The following is a 12,177-nucleotide window of genomic DNA, read 5'->3' as shown; positions in this document are numbered from 1 at the left end:
TCGCGCTTTAGCCTCACAAATGATATCAGAAGGCAAACCCAAGCAGAGGACATGTTTCTTTATTCCAACTAATTAATTACTATTACACCTCTAACCAACCAGGGTATTGTCCAGTGTATCCTCACATGCCTCTCCTTCTTTACAGCCTTATAAAAAAGAAAAACAAGAATAACCGCCATACAAAATATTGTTCATAAGGATCGTAAGAAGTGTAGGTATGCAGCCTGCCTGCCCGCTGGGTTGACATTTGTATATATATGTATTTCGTTGTACAATAACGGTACCAGTCTCGCCGCATCACACGACGGGACAGGCCAGGGCAAAGGAAGCGCGCGGTGTATTTGCTTTGTGTTTTGACATATCAAGAAACAAGTGGGAAAGGAATGAGCGCAAAGTCAAGTCGCCTTAGAAGACGGCGACGGCGACCATGGCGACGACGACAGCACTAAAGCTGGAGACGACCTTGCCGGCACCAGCCTGGACGGGCAAGTCCAAGTCCGGGTTGGCAGATTCGGAAGGCAAGAGACCGCCGGTGCCGACGGGGCCCGAAGGACCGGGAGCCACCGGGGTAGGGACAACCGGGGTGGGAACAACGGGGACAGCCTCGGCGCCCGAGGTGGTGAAGCCGACCTCGGGAACCTCAATGGTGGACTGGATGACGGTGACGGTGGGGGAGTCCTCGAGGGTGGTGCCGTCGGAGACCTGGGGGATGGTGAGGGTGGTGTCGACGATGATGGTGGTGTAGTGGGCGTCGGTGGGGGCCGGGGCGGGGGCGACGGTGATGACGGTGGTGATGGGGTCGGCGCCGGTGACGATGGCGGGGTTCTCGGGGACGTAGCCGGCGCAGATGCCCTGGAAGAACTTGACGGCCTCGGAGATGATTTCGTCCGTCTGGCCGTGGGCGTAGATGCAGGTGAAGATGTTCTCGACGAAGAGGGTGTCTGGGCAGTAGCAGGCGGCGTCGGTGTTGTCGGAGCAGGAGACGGAGAACAGCCAGGTGTTTAGGCACTTGGGGACGACGTCGGGGCAGGGGAGAGTCTCGATGGGAGACGCAGGCTCGGTGACGGAGGGGGCGGGGACGGAGGGCACAGGGACCTCGGGCTGCTCGGGTTCAGGCTGCTCAGGCTCGGGCTGCTCAGGCTCAGGGACGACGGGCAGGTCGGCAGTAGGCTCAGGCTGCTCGGGCTCGGGCTGCTCAGGCTCAGGCTGCTCGGGCCCAGGCTGCTCAGGCTCAGGGACGACAGGCAGGTCGGCCGTGGGCTCAGGCACACGGGTGATGGTCTCGGTCACGTCGCAGACGGTGGTGGTCAGGGGGACGGTGACGGTGAAGACGGGGGTGCTGCCGCCGGCGCATTCGGGAATCTCAGGGCCGCAGTCGGTGACGGTAGAGACGATGGTGGTGAAGATGGTCGAGATGGTGGAGTAGGTGGTCACCTCGGTGATGGGCTCCTCGGGGATCTCGGGGACGGGAGGCTGGCTCGGCTCAGGAAGGGCGTCCGAGGTGGAGAAGGCAGGAGGCTGGGTCTCTTCGGGGAACTCGGGAGCCTCGGAAGACTGGGGGGACTCTGACTCGACGGGGTTGGACTCGACGGGGGTGGACTCGAAGGGAGGGTTAGACTCGGCGGGAGGGTTGGACTCCACAGGAGGGTTGGTCTCGACGGGGTTGGACTCCACAGGAGGGCTGGACTCGGCAGGAGACTCCGACTCGACCGGGAGACTCTCAGCCGGAGTGCTCTCAGCGGGGGGCACGACAACAGAAGACTCGGGCGTCTCGGGCGTCTCAGGCTCCTCAGGCGTCTCAGGCTCCTCGGGCGTCTCAGATGGGAAAGGAACATCCGAGGTGGAAGGCGGCGCGACAATGGTGCTGAGGGTGGTAGGGGGAAAGACGGGGGGCTTGGGCCCCTTGGGGGGCTTCTTCTTGTCGCAGTCGAAGCCAATCTTCCAAATGTCGACAAAGCACGACTTCTTGGGCTTGCGGGGCTGGTCCGGGTAGACGACGGTGACCCTGGTGGCGCCGCCGCACTGGGTGTTCTTGACGGTGGTGCCCTGGCGCGAGCAGGCGGCGCGGTGGCGGCACTGGCTGCCGTCGGGCATGTCGTAGTGGAACTCGAGGTCGCAGTCGAACTCGGGGGAGACCTGGAACCAGTCGATGGAGAACTTGTTGCTGGAGCCGAAGGAGGGGGAGTCGGCCTTGCGGGGGCCGCAGAGGCCGCCGATGGCCTTGTCGTTGAAGCGCGACGTCTTGGATGACAAGGTCCAGCCCTTGAAATCGAAGCCGCCGTACCTGCCGAGATTACCGGGGACCAGATCGCGCCAGTCGAAGCCGCCCCGCTGGTAGTCGTCGAAGCAGTCGTTGTCGATGTTGTCAGGGCAGGTGAAGGGGTTGGCAAAGCGGAACTGGGGGCGGGTTAGATGGGGTACAATGTCTAGACTTGGCAGTCGTCTGCCTGAAGGATAGAGGCGGGACTTACAGTGGCGCTGACCTCGCCAATGCTGGCCGCGAGGGCCAGGAGAGGCAGAATGGGCTTCATGGTTGTTTAAGAAATCAAATATATATATATGTAGGATGGTTCGAAAAGAAAAGAGAAAGTAATCAAGGTGGCTTTGTTCAAGCCAGTAATAGCTCAAAGGAAGCGAATGACTTTGGGCTCAGAAACGAAAGTGAGAAGAAAGAATGACTTGAGGAAGAAAGATGCAGAACGAAAACGATGGGTGGTCGGGGGAGCAGATATCAGCTATATATCAGGGGGAGAGGAGGGCGGCTATGGCTGTCCCATGGCCATGCGGTTACATTGTCGGCCCGTCCTTGAAGGGGCTTTCCTTTGAACCGTATCTTGAAGAGACCGGCGCTTCAGGAGAGTCCTGGACCCCTGTAGACAGGTCGACGAAGTGTTGTCGTAATGGGTACGGGGTAGGCATCTACCGTCGTTGTAGAGAGTCTCTGCACTAGAAAGGCGGGCCACAGTCGGCGGCCTCGCGTAGCATCCTTGCAGCGAGTGGGACTCGGCATGTTTTTACTCGCATTGGCCTCCCGGGGAGACGCCCACCAGGGGTCTACGCGGTATGGAGCGCCGATACTCTCGACAGACCGGTTCGCCCAAGGGCGATCCTGGGGTGATCCGGACGTGAAAAAGACACAGGTCGAGTCTTTGGCATCGTGGCCAGGGGAAACAGAGAACCAAGGATGAAACAAGCTGGTAAAAACCTGGTAAACAACCGGAAAATGTCTGCGAGGTCAAGTCCAAGCACCGAACCTGTGATGTTGTTGGTGGGAGTTGGTGGAGGTCGGTCGCGACACACGAGAACGGTGACTGGGGCTCCACTTTACCCTTTTAGGTAATACACCTGATTTTGGCACAACGCTTTTCAGGGGTGGCTCCTGGTCAAGGCTTTTAGCGCCTAAGGGGTAAAACGTCCGGCAGCGAGCCGAGTTGGGGTACGTACCAAGGGTACAGCGTGGGTACGTACAGGTACGTGGGATGGGTATCGTAAGTATCGACATGTGTACTCTACTTATTCTTGAAAGGCAGGGAAGCAAAGATACTGATTAACACGAAATACGAAATCACATGGTAGAAAAGAAGAAAAGCTTTCCATTCCTGAGAACAATAATGACATGAGCGTACGTTGTACATTGTACTCGTAGTTGTACTCGTACGAAGTACTAGTAGCCGCCCAAGAACCCGAAAAGGCCGAGACGACAGTCAATCGACGAAACATTCTATTCGCCCCCCCCCTCAGCCACCCCCTCATTGGACCGGCACGCTACTGCAGGTACGATTTGGCTCTGGTCTAATCGCGCTGTCGGGTCTCTGGCTGTGGTCGCTGGGCTGGTCTTGACGAAATACAACGTACCTACAATACAAGAACCACATTCGACGCTGGTCACCGTCTTCCCCACTGGGCGTGACGCCCTGAGCTCACAGCTAACTCTTTCTGCCGACGGAATACCACGCTCCTGTCGACCCGCGCTTTTACGTTGTAAACTATCAATTCTAGATCGACGGTAATATAAACGCATAAAGGCAAAAGAGCCCAGGCTCGCAAGTAGGTCCGTGCTGAATAAGCACAGACCTGAAAGACTTTCACCATCCGGTATCCCTATCAGTTGCGGATTTCGTTTCTTCGTCGGCTGAATAGTAGTGTACATACAACGTATATACTAGTCAAAGACGTGTAAACACGACGGCTTTCCCATTCGACAGAGGGGCGGGAAAAGAACAAACGAAGCGGTTCAATTGTTTCACGTTTCACGTTGGCGTGTAGCCAAAACGACGTTGGCGGTGGGTATACATAGGTACGTACATGGGTACATTCACCGTGTGCATTCTACACTACCGTAACTTTCCAGATCGGGCCAAGCCCCGGGGCAATATTGGCAACCATTGGACAAACAAACCAGTCCCAAGAAAACTCGGCCGACTATTTTAGTCTAGAACCTCTTTGGCTTCCGGGCTTTCGTGCTGTCAGAGCAGTGACTACGAAGTACATACCATCACGCCCACCCACCCACCCGCCTCCTCGGATTCTGCGGCCTGGGCTCATGTACAACGTAAAGTCCATGTCTTCACAGGTGCGATGCCGCTTCTAATAACAAGTTCCGCTCCAACCTGAGACGGCTGCTTACTACTAGCTGGCTGGCTGGCTATTCGCCGTTTGATCCGGATCTTGATCGCTGCGCAAAATGTGCAATGTTTCTTCCATGGAATAACTGTCTTTACCCCCACGTCGGCGTCCCATAAACCCGAGGGAAATAGACTTTACCATACAAAGTACATCATCTGTACTAGGCTCGGATAGACAGAGGAATGCCCCTTTTCTCTCATAGAAATCGAGATCAAATGACGGTATCTTCATGGGAAAGAGAAAAGAAGACGAAGGAGTGGGGGTCACCAAGTTCACCTGAATCTGAAAATACGAGAACAGCCTAGGTGCTTTGTAGTTTATCCGGCCGAGTTATTTACTCTTCCTATGTGATGTCCATACAGACAGAACACTTTGTAGAATAAGCCGGCAGTTTAACGTGTAGTTCGTACCAAGACTACCTCTATTTATAGACCACAGCCGGTATCGGATTAATTACACCAGATTACGGGCGCACTTACACGTGAGTAGGCTTCAACTTCGGATGACCAAGTCAAATAGACGATAAAGTGTTCTGTTGCAACCAACTTGACGAGTCAGGCCTGTTTCATCATCTCCTAGTACGTGTGGAGATGGAGAGAAACGGAAGAGAAACTAGCTGAATAGCGGCCGGCACCTCGGTATCTCGAGCCCCGACTGTGACATGTAGATAGCCCTGGCTGTTCATACCATCCTCCTCTTGTTCCCTGCGAGGTTATTTTCCCAAAGTCCCCAAGCGGAATCACTTGCGAGCATGGGTCCGTTAATACCATCTAAACCAAAGACTCGGGATGGTGCGGGATGCTGCTTGCATTACATCGTAGTCGGAGGGAGGACGACGGCTCAAGAATCGTTCCAGACTCGAACGCTCACCGGAACGGTCGGAATAGATTGAATACATGCGACCGCCGTAGATAGACTCAATCCCGCTGCGTTCTCGATACTGTATTCGAAACCGGCCAGCCAGGCCATGGCAGAATGCGAGCCAGGGTTTCCGTTGGCATACCATCAACCCGTAGCCCTCCCAAAGTCGTCTTGGAGTCGAGCACTCGAGATGCCCAGAGATAGCTTACGAGCCACGCTAAACTCTTCAATTCCTGCCAGCAGGAAGTAATTCTCTCACTACCACTGGCAAGACCTACGCGCAAGCCACGGCGTCCATCGACACGATTCTTATCTAATCCTCAAATCATCTTCAAACCAACAATCAACTCCCCTGCATCCGCCGAAGCCTCTCCTCCGCCGCCCTCGCCCTCCGCTCCCTCTCCAACCGCATGCGCATTTCAGGCGTCAACCCCCTCGCCTCCTCCTCCCTCCTCTCCTGCGCGCTCTTCATCGGGCCCCTATGCTCCAGACCCTTCGCCTTCGCCCCCGTCGTCTTGACCGTCGGCCCCTCACGCTTGAGCCTCTCCTCCTCCGCCCGCCGCCTCTCCGCCTCCCTGGCCTCCCGCTCGCCCCGCTCCCTCGCCTCGCGCCTGTCCGCCTCGGCCTTGCTCAGCGCCGCGGGCACGTGCGCCGCCTCCCAGTCCCACTTGGCCTCGCCCAGCTCGGACCGCGCCACGCGGAACGCGTCGCGCGTGGCCCGGTCGCCGGCGACTTCAAAGGCCGTCTTGCCCTGCTCGTTCGTCCATGTCGGGTCGGCGCCGCCGCGCGTGAGGAGCCCGAGCACGACGGGCGCCGCGTTCTGGTGCGCGGCTAGGTGGAGCGGCGTGGGTGCGTGGTAGTTTTGGTCCAGCGGCGCGAAGCGGAACTCGGGCGAGAGCGAGTTGGTTTGCAGGTAGTTGAGCAGCGCCGGCAGCTTGGCGCGGCGTATCAGGGCTTGGATCTGGGACGTGTGCAGGAGAGCCGTTTCCTCCTCTTCGGAGAGCTTCGGCTTGGCTGGTTTAGGCGTGGAGGGTTTGGCCGAGGAGGCGGATGCCTCGGCGGTCCGTACGCTGGGCTCTGGAACCGGGCTGATTTCCCGGACCTTGAGCCGCGTGAGCTCGATGAAAGACCGCATCAGCTCGTTCTGCGTGGCCCGTCGCGTGCTAAAGGGGAACCCGCGGAGGCGGGAGTCGTTGTGCCGCAGCACCTGGCCGTCGTAAGGTCCGAACAGCGTCCTGCGGTTGGTGGCGCCCGTCGCGCGGACAAAGAGCAGCTCGGCCGTGTCCAGCAACCCCTTCCAGTCCTGCAGCAGCTCCCTGACCTCATCGACCAAGGCCTGCTCGTTGTATCGACGTAGACTCGAACCAGCCGAGTGTGCGTTGCCCTTGGAGTTATCGTTGGCCGACTGCGAGCCACCCTGTTTCCTCCTGGTGGTGTAGCGGTGGAAGGTCTTGTGCGCGAGGACGGTGGCCTCCCGGTTCATGGGACCACCGGCGTTTCTCGTCTGCCGTGGCGCCAGAGCCACCACCATGCCGGCAAAGTGACCCCCTCCGATCATGCAAAGGAAGAAATGCGGCCCTTTGTAGGCAATCTCGGGGAGGCTGCCGTCCTTGGTTGGCTTGGGCACCGCGATGGGCTCGAGTTGCTTCTGCCTGACCACGTCGACCAGATTGCTTTCTTCCCGGAGATTCTCTGCCGTCAGGACCGCCCGGTAGAGACCGAAATAGGTATTGGCCGGCAAAAAGGGGGAGCTAAACCATATCAATGGCGGTTTCCCACGGTTCCGATGGCGTCTGCCGCCACCACCCTCGTCGTCGTCGTCCTCGTTTCCACTCGCATCAATCCTCGTGTCTGCAATGTTTGCCTGTTTCTTGAGCAGTGCCGTTAATATCGACTCCTTTCGTGAGCCATCGTCTCCCGAGTCTGAGTCGGACGAGTCGGAACCCGACAGACTTCCATCGAAAACTGGCACAACCCGTTGTCAGCGCACGTCTGCTCTGCAATGAAGGCTGGGAATGAAGCATCTGGATAAGCGCTTCTTTTTCTTTTTTTCTTTTCCTTTTTCCATTTCCCGGCACATACCTTCAATCAGGTTTTCAAATTCCGCTTCTGTGACGGGCTTGTTCCCTCGGAGCTTTTGCTTTAGGTTGTACTGATGCCAGTCGGATTTTAGATGGCTCCTTTGGTCTTGGACGACGGCGAAGCTCAGCCCACACAAGGAACAAGCTTGCGGCCCGGCGACATTTTCCGAACCATCATCGTTATCTTGCGGGGAGGAGCTCGAGGTATCGGGGATCCGCGGCTGGTCGTCGACGTCGGGTTTGAGAGTGAGGGTGGCGAGGATTTCGGGAGGGAGATCGTATACTTTTTGGAGGCAGGGAGGTCAGCGATGACGATGACACCTAACATCAATAGCGGGGTAGTAAGGTGTGCTGTGTACTGTACAACGGTCGCCGGAGCAAGTCTTCGGTTGCCTTATCCATTGCGCTCATGCTCCGGATACGGTGTAGTTGGTGGAATGGGTTGGGTTGGAGGTCGCTGACGCGGGAGGAAGAGGAAGGCCGTCTTGAGATTTCCAGCTCTATGCTGTGGTCGCACTTTCCTTTCACCAGAGGTACAACGTACTGTACGTATTTGCTTCTGACTTTGTAAGACCCCACCCCCACCTTGGCTTACCTATTCAATACGAAGTACCTGAGTCTCCCCGGATGACTAATACCAATGGCTCCCCACGACTATTTTCGTACGCCGATGACTACCACGACGACTCTCCTTAGAATGCACCTTGCACTGTTGAACAAGTCGTCTCTGAAAGGCCGGTGGAACTTGAAAAAGTCTACGAATATGAGGCCACGATCAGCCCTGGCTAAAGTACGGATACGAAGTACACTACACTGCCGGTTATGTCAGTTCAAAGTACGTACCTCTGCTGACATAATCCGTGGATGAGAACGGCCGATCACGACGTCGGCGATGATATCACCGCTCGCCCCTCTCACTCTTACGCCTCTCCCAAAACGTTACAGGGTAACCGTAACACGCTGCTGGTTCTCCATCTTCCCCTCACCGGGGCCATAGTTCACTGCCCGTCTTCATCTAGCGCCATCGCCCATTGGATAGCTTGGCCTCGTGTCTCAACGGTCGAGTTACGACACTGAAGAATCTCAGCCTGCGCATCATCTTGTACGTAGAATGCCTAGTTCAAACGCAGATCCAGCCCTGGAAGACGTGTGACGAGATACCTTGGCCGCTGGTATATAAAGATGGCCACTCGAATACCAGTACCAGTGTCGTTTTCCATCCTCTCCCACCGCTACCTTTGCCTGTATCCAAGACCAACGTCACTCCGCGACACCCCATTCCAATACGTCAGTCAATAGAGCCTCCCATTATTCACTTAGACCATCCACCATCAGCATCACCGCTCGGGCACCTATCCTTTTAACCATGGACTTCCTCAACAAGATGACGGGCAGCAACTCCGGAGCCCAAAAGCCGCAGATGAACACCCAAGAAAACACCAGCTCGGCCGGCAGCGGCGGCAGCGGCCCGGGTTTCATGGACAAGGTCAACTCCATGGCCGGAGGTGGTGCGCAAGGCGAGAAAAACGAAGACCTTCTCGATAAGGGTACTCAACTTCTCTTCCCCCAAGCTCCGGATAACCGAGCATCCTAGTATCATGTTGCTGACGCCCACGGCCTGTTCTGCTTACACTTTATAGGCGTCGACTTGGTCCAGGAGCATGTCCTAGGTCAGGGCCCGCAGTCCAACGAGAGCGCCGCCGAGCAGGCCAAGGACGAAGTCATCTCCGACACCATCCGCTCCAAATACAAAGGAGTCACAGGTTCCGAGTTTCCAGTTGCCGATAAAGTATGCCTTCCCTTTGTCCGGCGTCCATGTCACGTCCCCGTCTTCTTGACCTATCTACTAACTCGACCAACAGGATAAGAAGTATGGTCTCTAGTATGTCGGCACGCCCGTCTACGTGTGACCAAGTGGCGGCGGAGTGATATCGGCGGAGGATCGGAATTCTATTTTGTGTCAATGCTCTTCGAGACAGCCATTCGCGTGGTGAATAGACCACACCGACTAGGTAGGCAATTACACACTATATCCTGGATACGTACTTTTATGCGCTGGTACCCTATTCAACACCATCAGTACATTCCCTGGATCTGGCTGCCGTCAGTTCCAATATGATCTCCCAGGGGAAACTTCATGGTGGTGAGCGCATCTTGGAGTGCGGCATTTCTCCATCGCCCATCACAAGTCACCTGCCAGTATGCATTTCGTTTTACTTTTCCCGGGAAGACACCATGAGAAGTGACAGGCCCAGGCCGGTAAAGGCCATCCAATGGCCACTTGACTGACAACGAAAGGCGAAACGTCGTCATTTTTGCCTTGGATATGGAAGATCTGACAGATGGCATCCGATGCTCACGGCATAAGGGAAGCGACTATAGCAGAGCATACGCGGTTCAAGGAGAGGTCATTGAGACACCTGAGACCCGGTTCAGCATACCACTCCCCGAAGAGGCGGGATCTTATGGTCTCGGGTTCTCTGGCGACGACCTCAACGACCCAGGCTCGCCATCACTGCAGCCAGCTGCTTCCTCCTGGGTAACAAGTAGTCCGAGAGACGGACGGGAAGAATGCAGTTCGCGGGCCGATATATGCATGATCTATTCACGACCGTCCTCGTGACTTTGGAGTCGATAGCCTCATGAGGGGGTCCACGGAAGATGTCACCGGGGAAGGCTAACTTGACCTCGTATTACTTCTGCACGATGATCCTTTCCTATGCGACCGTCGCAGGTATTGGTGCCTTGGACTTATCTGCAGTATGCACCTGAACTCGCTGCACGGTAATCCCACCGAGCTGAACATCCAGCTGCTTCGAACGTGGCGGGCTGGGGACGCCTTAAGAGCGGTGAAGAGAATGTACATACATATGTGCGTTGTATGGAGATAGACGATGGGCCCTTCCCACACGATGCACCTCCATGTAATTACACGCACTGTCTACCGCCTTTGCCTTTTTGCGTCGTCCTGTCAGGAAGCCTCCTGAGACATTGACATGCATTCCAAATTCCACGGCGGGGATGCTCCCCGGTGCGTCAACTTTGACGACACAGTGGCACGGACAAATATCCTTACGCCCGTCCCGGTGCGGGCTCAAGAAAATGCGATAAAATCATCGTCGCTGGTCGTCCTTGACACGGAGTATATCGAGCTTCAGGATACGCTTGCGGCACAGGGCCGTGACCGAAGAGAAAGTAAAGCATACAGAAAACACTGGAAGCATAGGCCACTGTCCCAACTTGCGTATGAAAAGGCGACTGATATTTATCTCGGCCCTGAAGCTACGGGCGGTGAGCAAACGACATGTCTCGCCTCTGGCCATTTCACGACTTCATTGGCACTCCCCGATGGACGGTATCGCATCTCGTCAGTCCGAAGGGTGTTGCTAAATAATAATGACCATGTATTGGCCGTTTCTCGTTTGCCCGTGTCTCGGTCAGCCGGGACGATAGTCTCCCGAAAAATGATCAGAAAGGAGGAGAGCCGGGGAAGCTCAGTCTGACTGCGTTGCTTCCTTTGGTGATTGTAGTCGCACTTGCAAAGACAGTACAATTAGCTGGCAGGTATGGTATATGGTATGGGCAAGCGTGTTCCAACACCAGCAGCCCCGTGACGGAAGTGCCGACTCAAAGTTGGTCCTCGGCGACACCCGCCGGAGGGGCAGATCTGGGTTGGAAAGGATCCTGAGCGTCGAGAGCTGTGATCGACTCCACCTAAGAGATGGTATACAATGTAAAGGGCATCCCTCCGTCAAATCCCCATCACAAGGGAGTTCCTCCACTTCGACGGCGTCAGGAATCCCCATCTGGGAACGGGCCCCGACTCGGAAGGATCTCCCCTTGCCCTATATCCGACGGGCATAGTGACAGGGATATCTCTGACAGGGGTGACGATCAAACCTCCTGGTGTATCGTATCGTAATTCAACGACGTCCAGGCCCTTCATAGTCAAAGCGTCGAATCATGGGATCCTTGGTACAGAATACATGGTACCGCCGGTCTCGAATTTCGTCGATCCTGCGGGAAAGCGAGATGTACAAGTAGTGACAAGAGAGGACCAGTGTCATGGCTCGAAGCGAAGCATTCAAGGCGGTCGTCAGTATTGAAAATGGCTGTCAGAACGCGGGCATAAAATAAAGTATATACAAAAAGGAAAAGAAAGAAGAAAAGTAAACTAGCGGGGGAAGAAGAAAACACCTACAACGTACATACATACACGGAGGCTGAGTGATAAGTCCCCCAGCAGCTTGGAGGATCTTGGACAGCCAGATCGCGACATGGGGTCGGACAATGTGATGGAGACGAAGCGAAGCATGCAGATCGCGTGCCGCCCCATGTGATCTCCCCAAAGTCGCAAACTTCTACTAGGTAATTGGCCGTACATATTCTTAAGCCCCTGGCAAAGTCGGTAAACTAACCTCATGTCTGTTCGTTTCGCCGAGGCGCGGCTCTCAGATCCGCCCGGGTGGATCGTAGGGATGCGATGACTTCACGTACGAGCTAGCCTCCTCTGCCTTCTTCCCGCCTTCCGTGGCACAATGAGTGGTGCATGATTGATTACTCGCTCCTTGAAGCGAGGCCTTGAAACAGTACCGACTGCCGCGCCAAC

At 55.9% G+C, this 12,177-nt stretch overlaps 4 protein-coding genes across 4 annotated transcripts; 2 read left to right on the top strand and 2 right to left on the bottom strand.

Moving 5' to 3' along the window:
* Nucleotides 1–43: 43 nt before the first annotated feature.
* On the bottom strand, nt 44–2,682 carry ACRALDRAFT_2051556 (uncharacterized protein). The gene is made up of 2 exons (XM_071021617.1): nt 2,472–2,682; nt 44–2,397 (listed from the first exon to the last, which is right to left on the bottom strand). The coding sequence occupies exons 1-2, from the start codon at nt 2,529–2,531 to the stop codon at nt 406–408; spliced, it is 2,052 nt and encodes a 683-aa protein (XP_070876769.1). The 5' UTR covers nt 2,532–2,682; the 3' UTR covers nt 44–405.
* A 2,464-nt stretch (nt 2,683–5,146) lies between these two features.
* ACRALDRAFT_1061059 (uncharacterized protein) lies at nt 5,147–8,053 on the bottom strand. The gene is made up of 3 exons (XM_071016352.1): nt 7,928–8,053; nt 7,570–7,851; nt 5,147–7,452 (listed from the first exon to the last, which is right to left on the bottom strand). Exons 1-3 carry the CDS (start codon nt 7,968–7,970, stop codon nt 5,831–5,833), a joined length of 1,947 nt encoding a protein of 648 aa, XP_070876768.1. The 5' UTR covers nt 7,971–8,053; the 3' UTR covers nt 5,147–5,830.
* Nucleotides 8,054–8,934: 881 nt separating this feature from the next.
* ACRALDRAFT_2025469 (uncharacterized protein) lies at nt 8,935–9,451 on the top strand (the record flags this gene model as incomplete). Its single annotated transcript, XM_071020314.1, has 3 exons — nt 8,935–9,115; nt 9,209–9,357; nt 9,431–9,451. The coding sequence occupies 3 exons, from the start codon at nt 8,935–8,937 to the stop codon at nt 9,449–9,451; spliced, it is 351 nt and encodes a 116-aa protein (XP_070876767.1).
* ACRALDRAFT_1091919 (uncharacterized protein) lies at nt 9,452–12,110 on the top strand (the record flags this gene model as incomplete). Its single annotated transcript, XM_071019590.1, has 18 exons — nt 9,452–9,472; nt 9,544–9,555; nt 9,585–9,727; nt 9,769–9,810; nt 9,867–10,144; nt 10,200–10,218; nt 10,330–10,417; nt 10,456–10,507; nt 10,557–10,748; nt 10,795–10,948; nt 11,010–11,075; nt 11,117–11,239; nt 11,308–11,431; nt 11,517–11,611; nt 11,645–11,682; nt 11,804–11,918; nt 12,011–12,033; nt 12,073–12,110. Exons 3-18 carry the CDS (start codon nt 9,684–9,686, stop codon nt 12,108–12,110), a joined length of 1,491 nt encoding a protein of 496 aa, XP_070876766.1. The 5' UTR covers nt 9,452–9,472; nt 9,544–9,555; nt 9,585–9,683.
* Between the last annotated feature and the right edge of the window lie 67 nt (nt 12,111–12,177).

This window comes from Sodiomyces alcalophilus (genome assembly GCF_042370955.1).
Source record: "Sodiomyces alcalophilus JCM 7366 unplaced genomic scaffold ACRALscaffold_2, whole genome shotgun sequence".
NCBI classification, from domain to species: domain Eukaryota; kingdom Fungi; phylum Ascomycota; class Sordariomycetes; order Glomerellales; family Plectosphaerellaceae; genus Sodiomyces; species Sodiomyces alcalophilus.
Note: the sequence above shows the minus strand (reverse complement) of the source record. Positions and strands in the feature narration are given on the sequence as shown.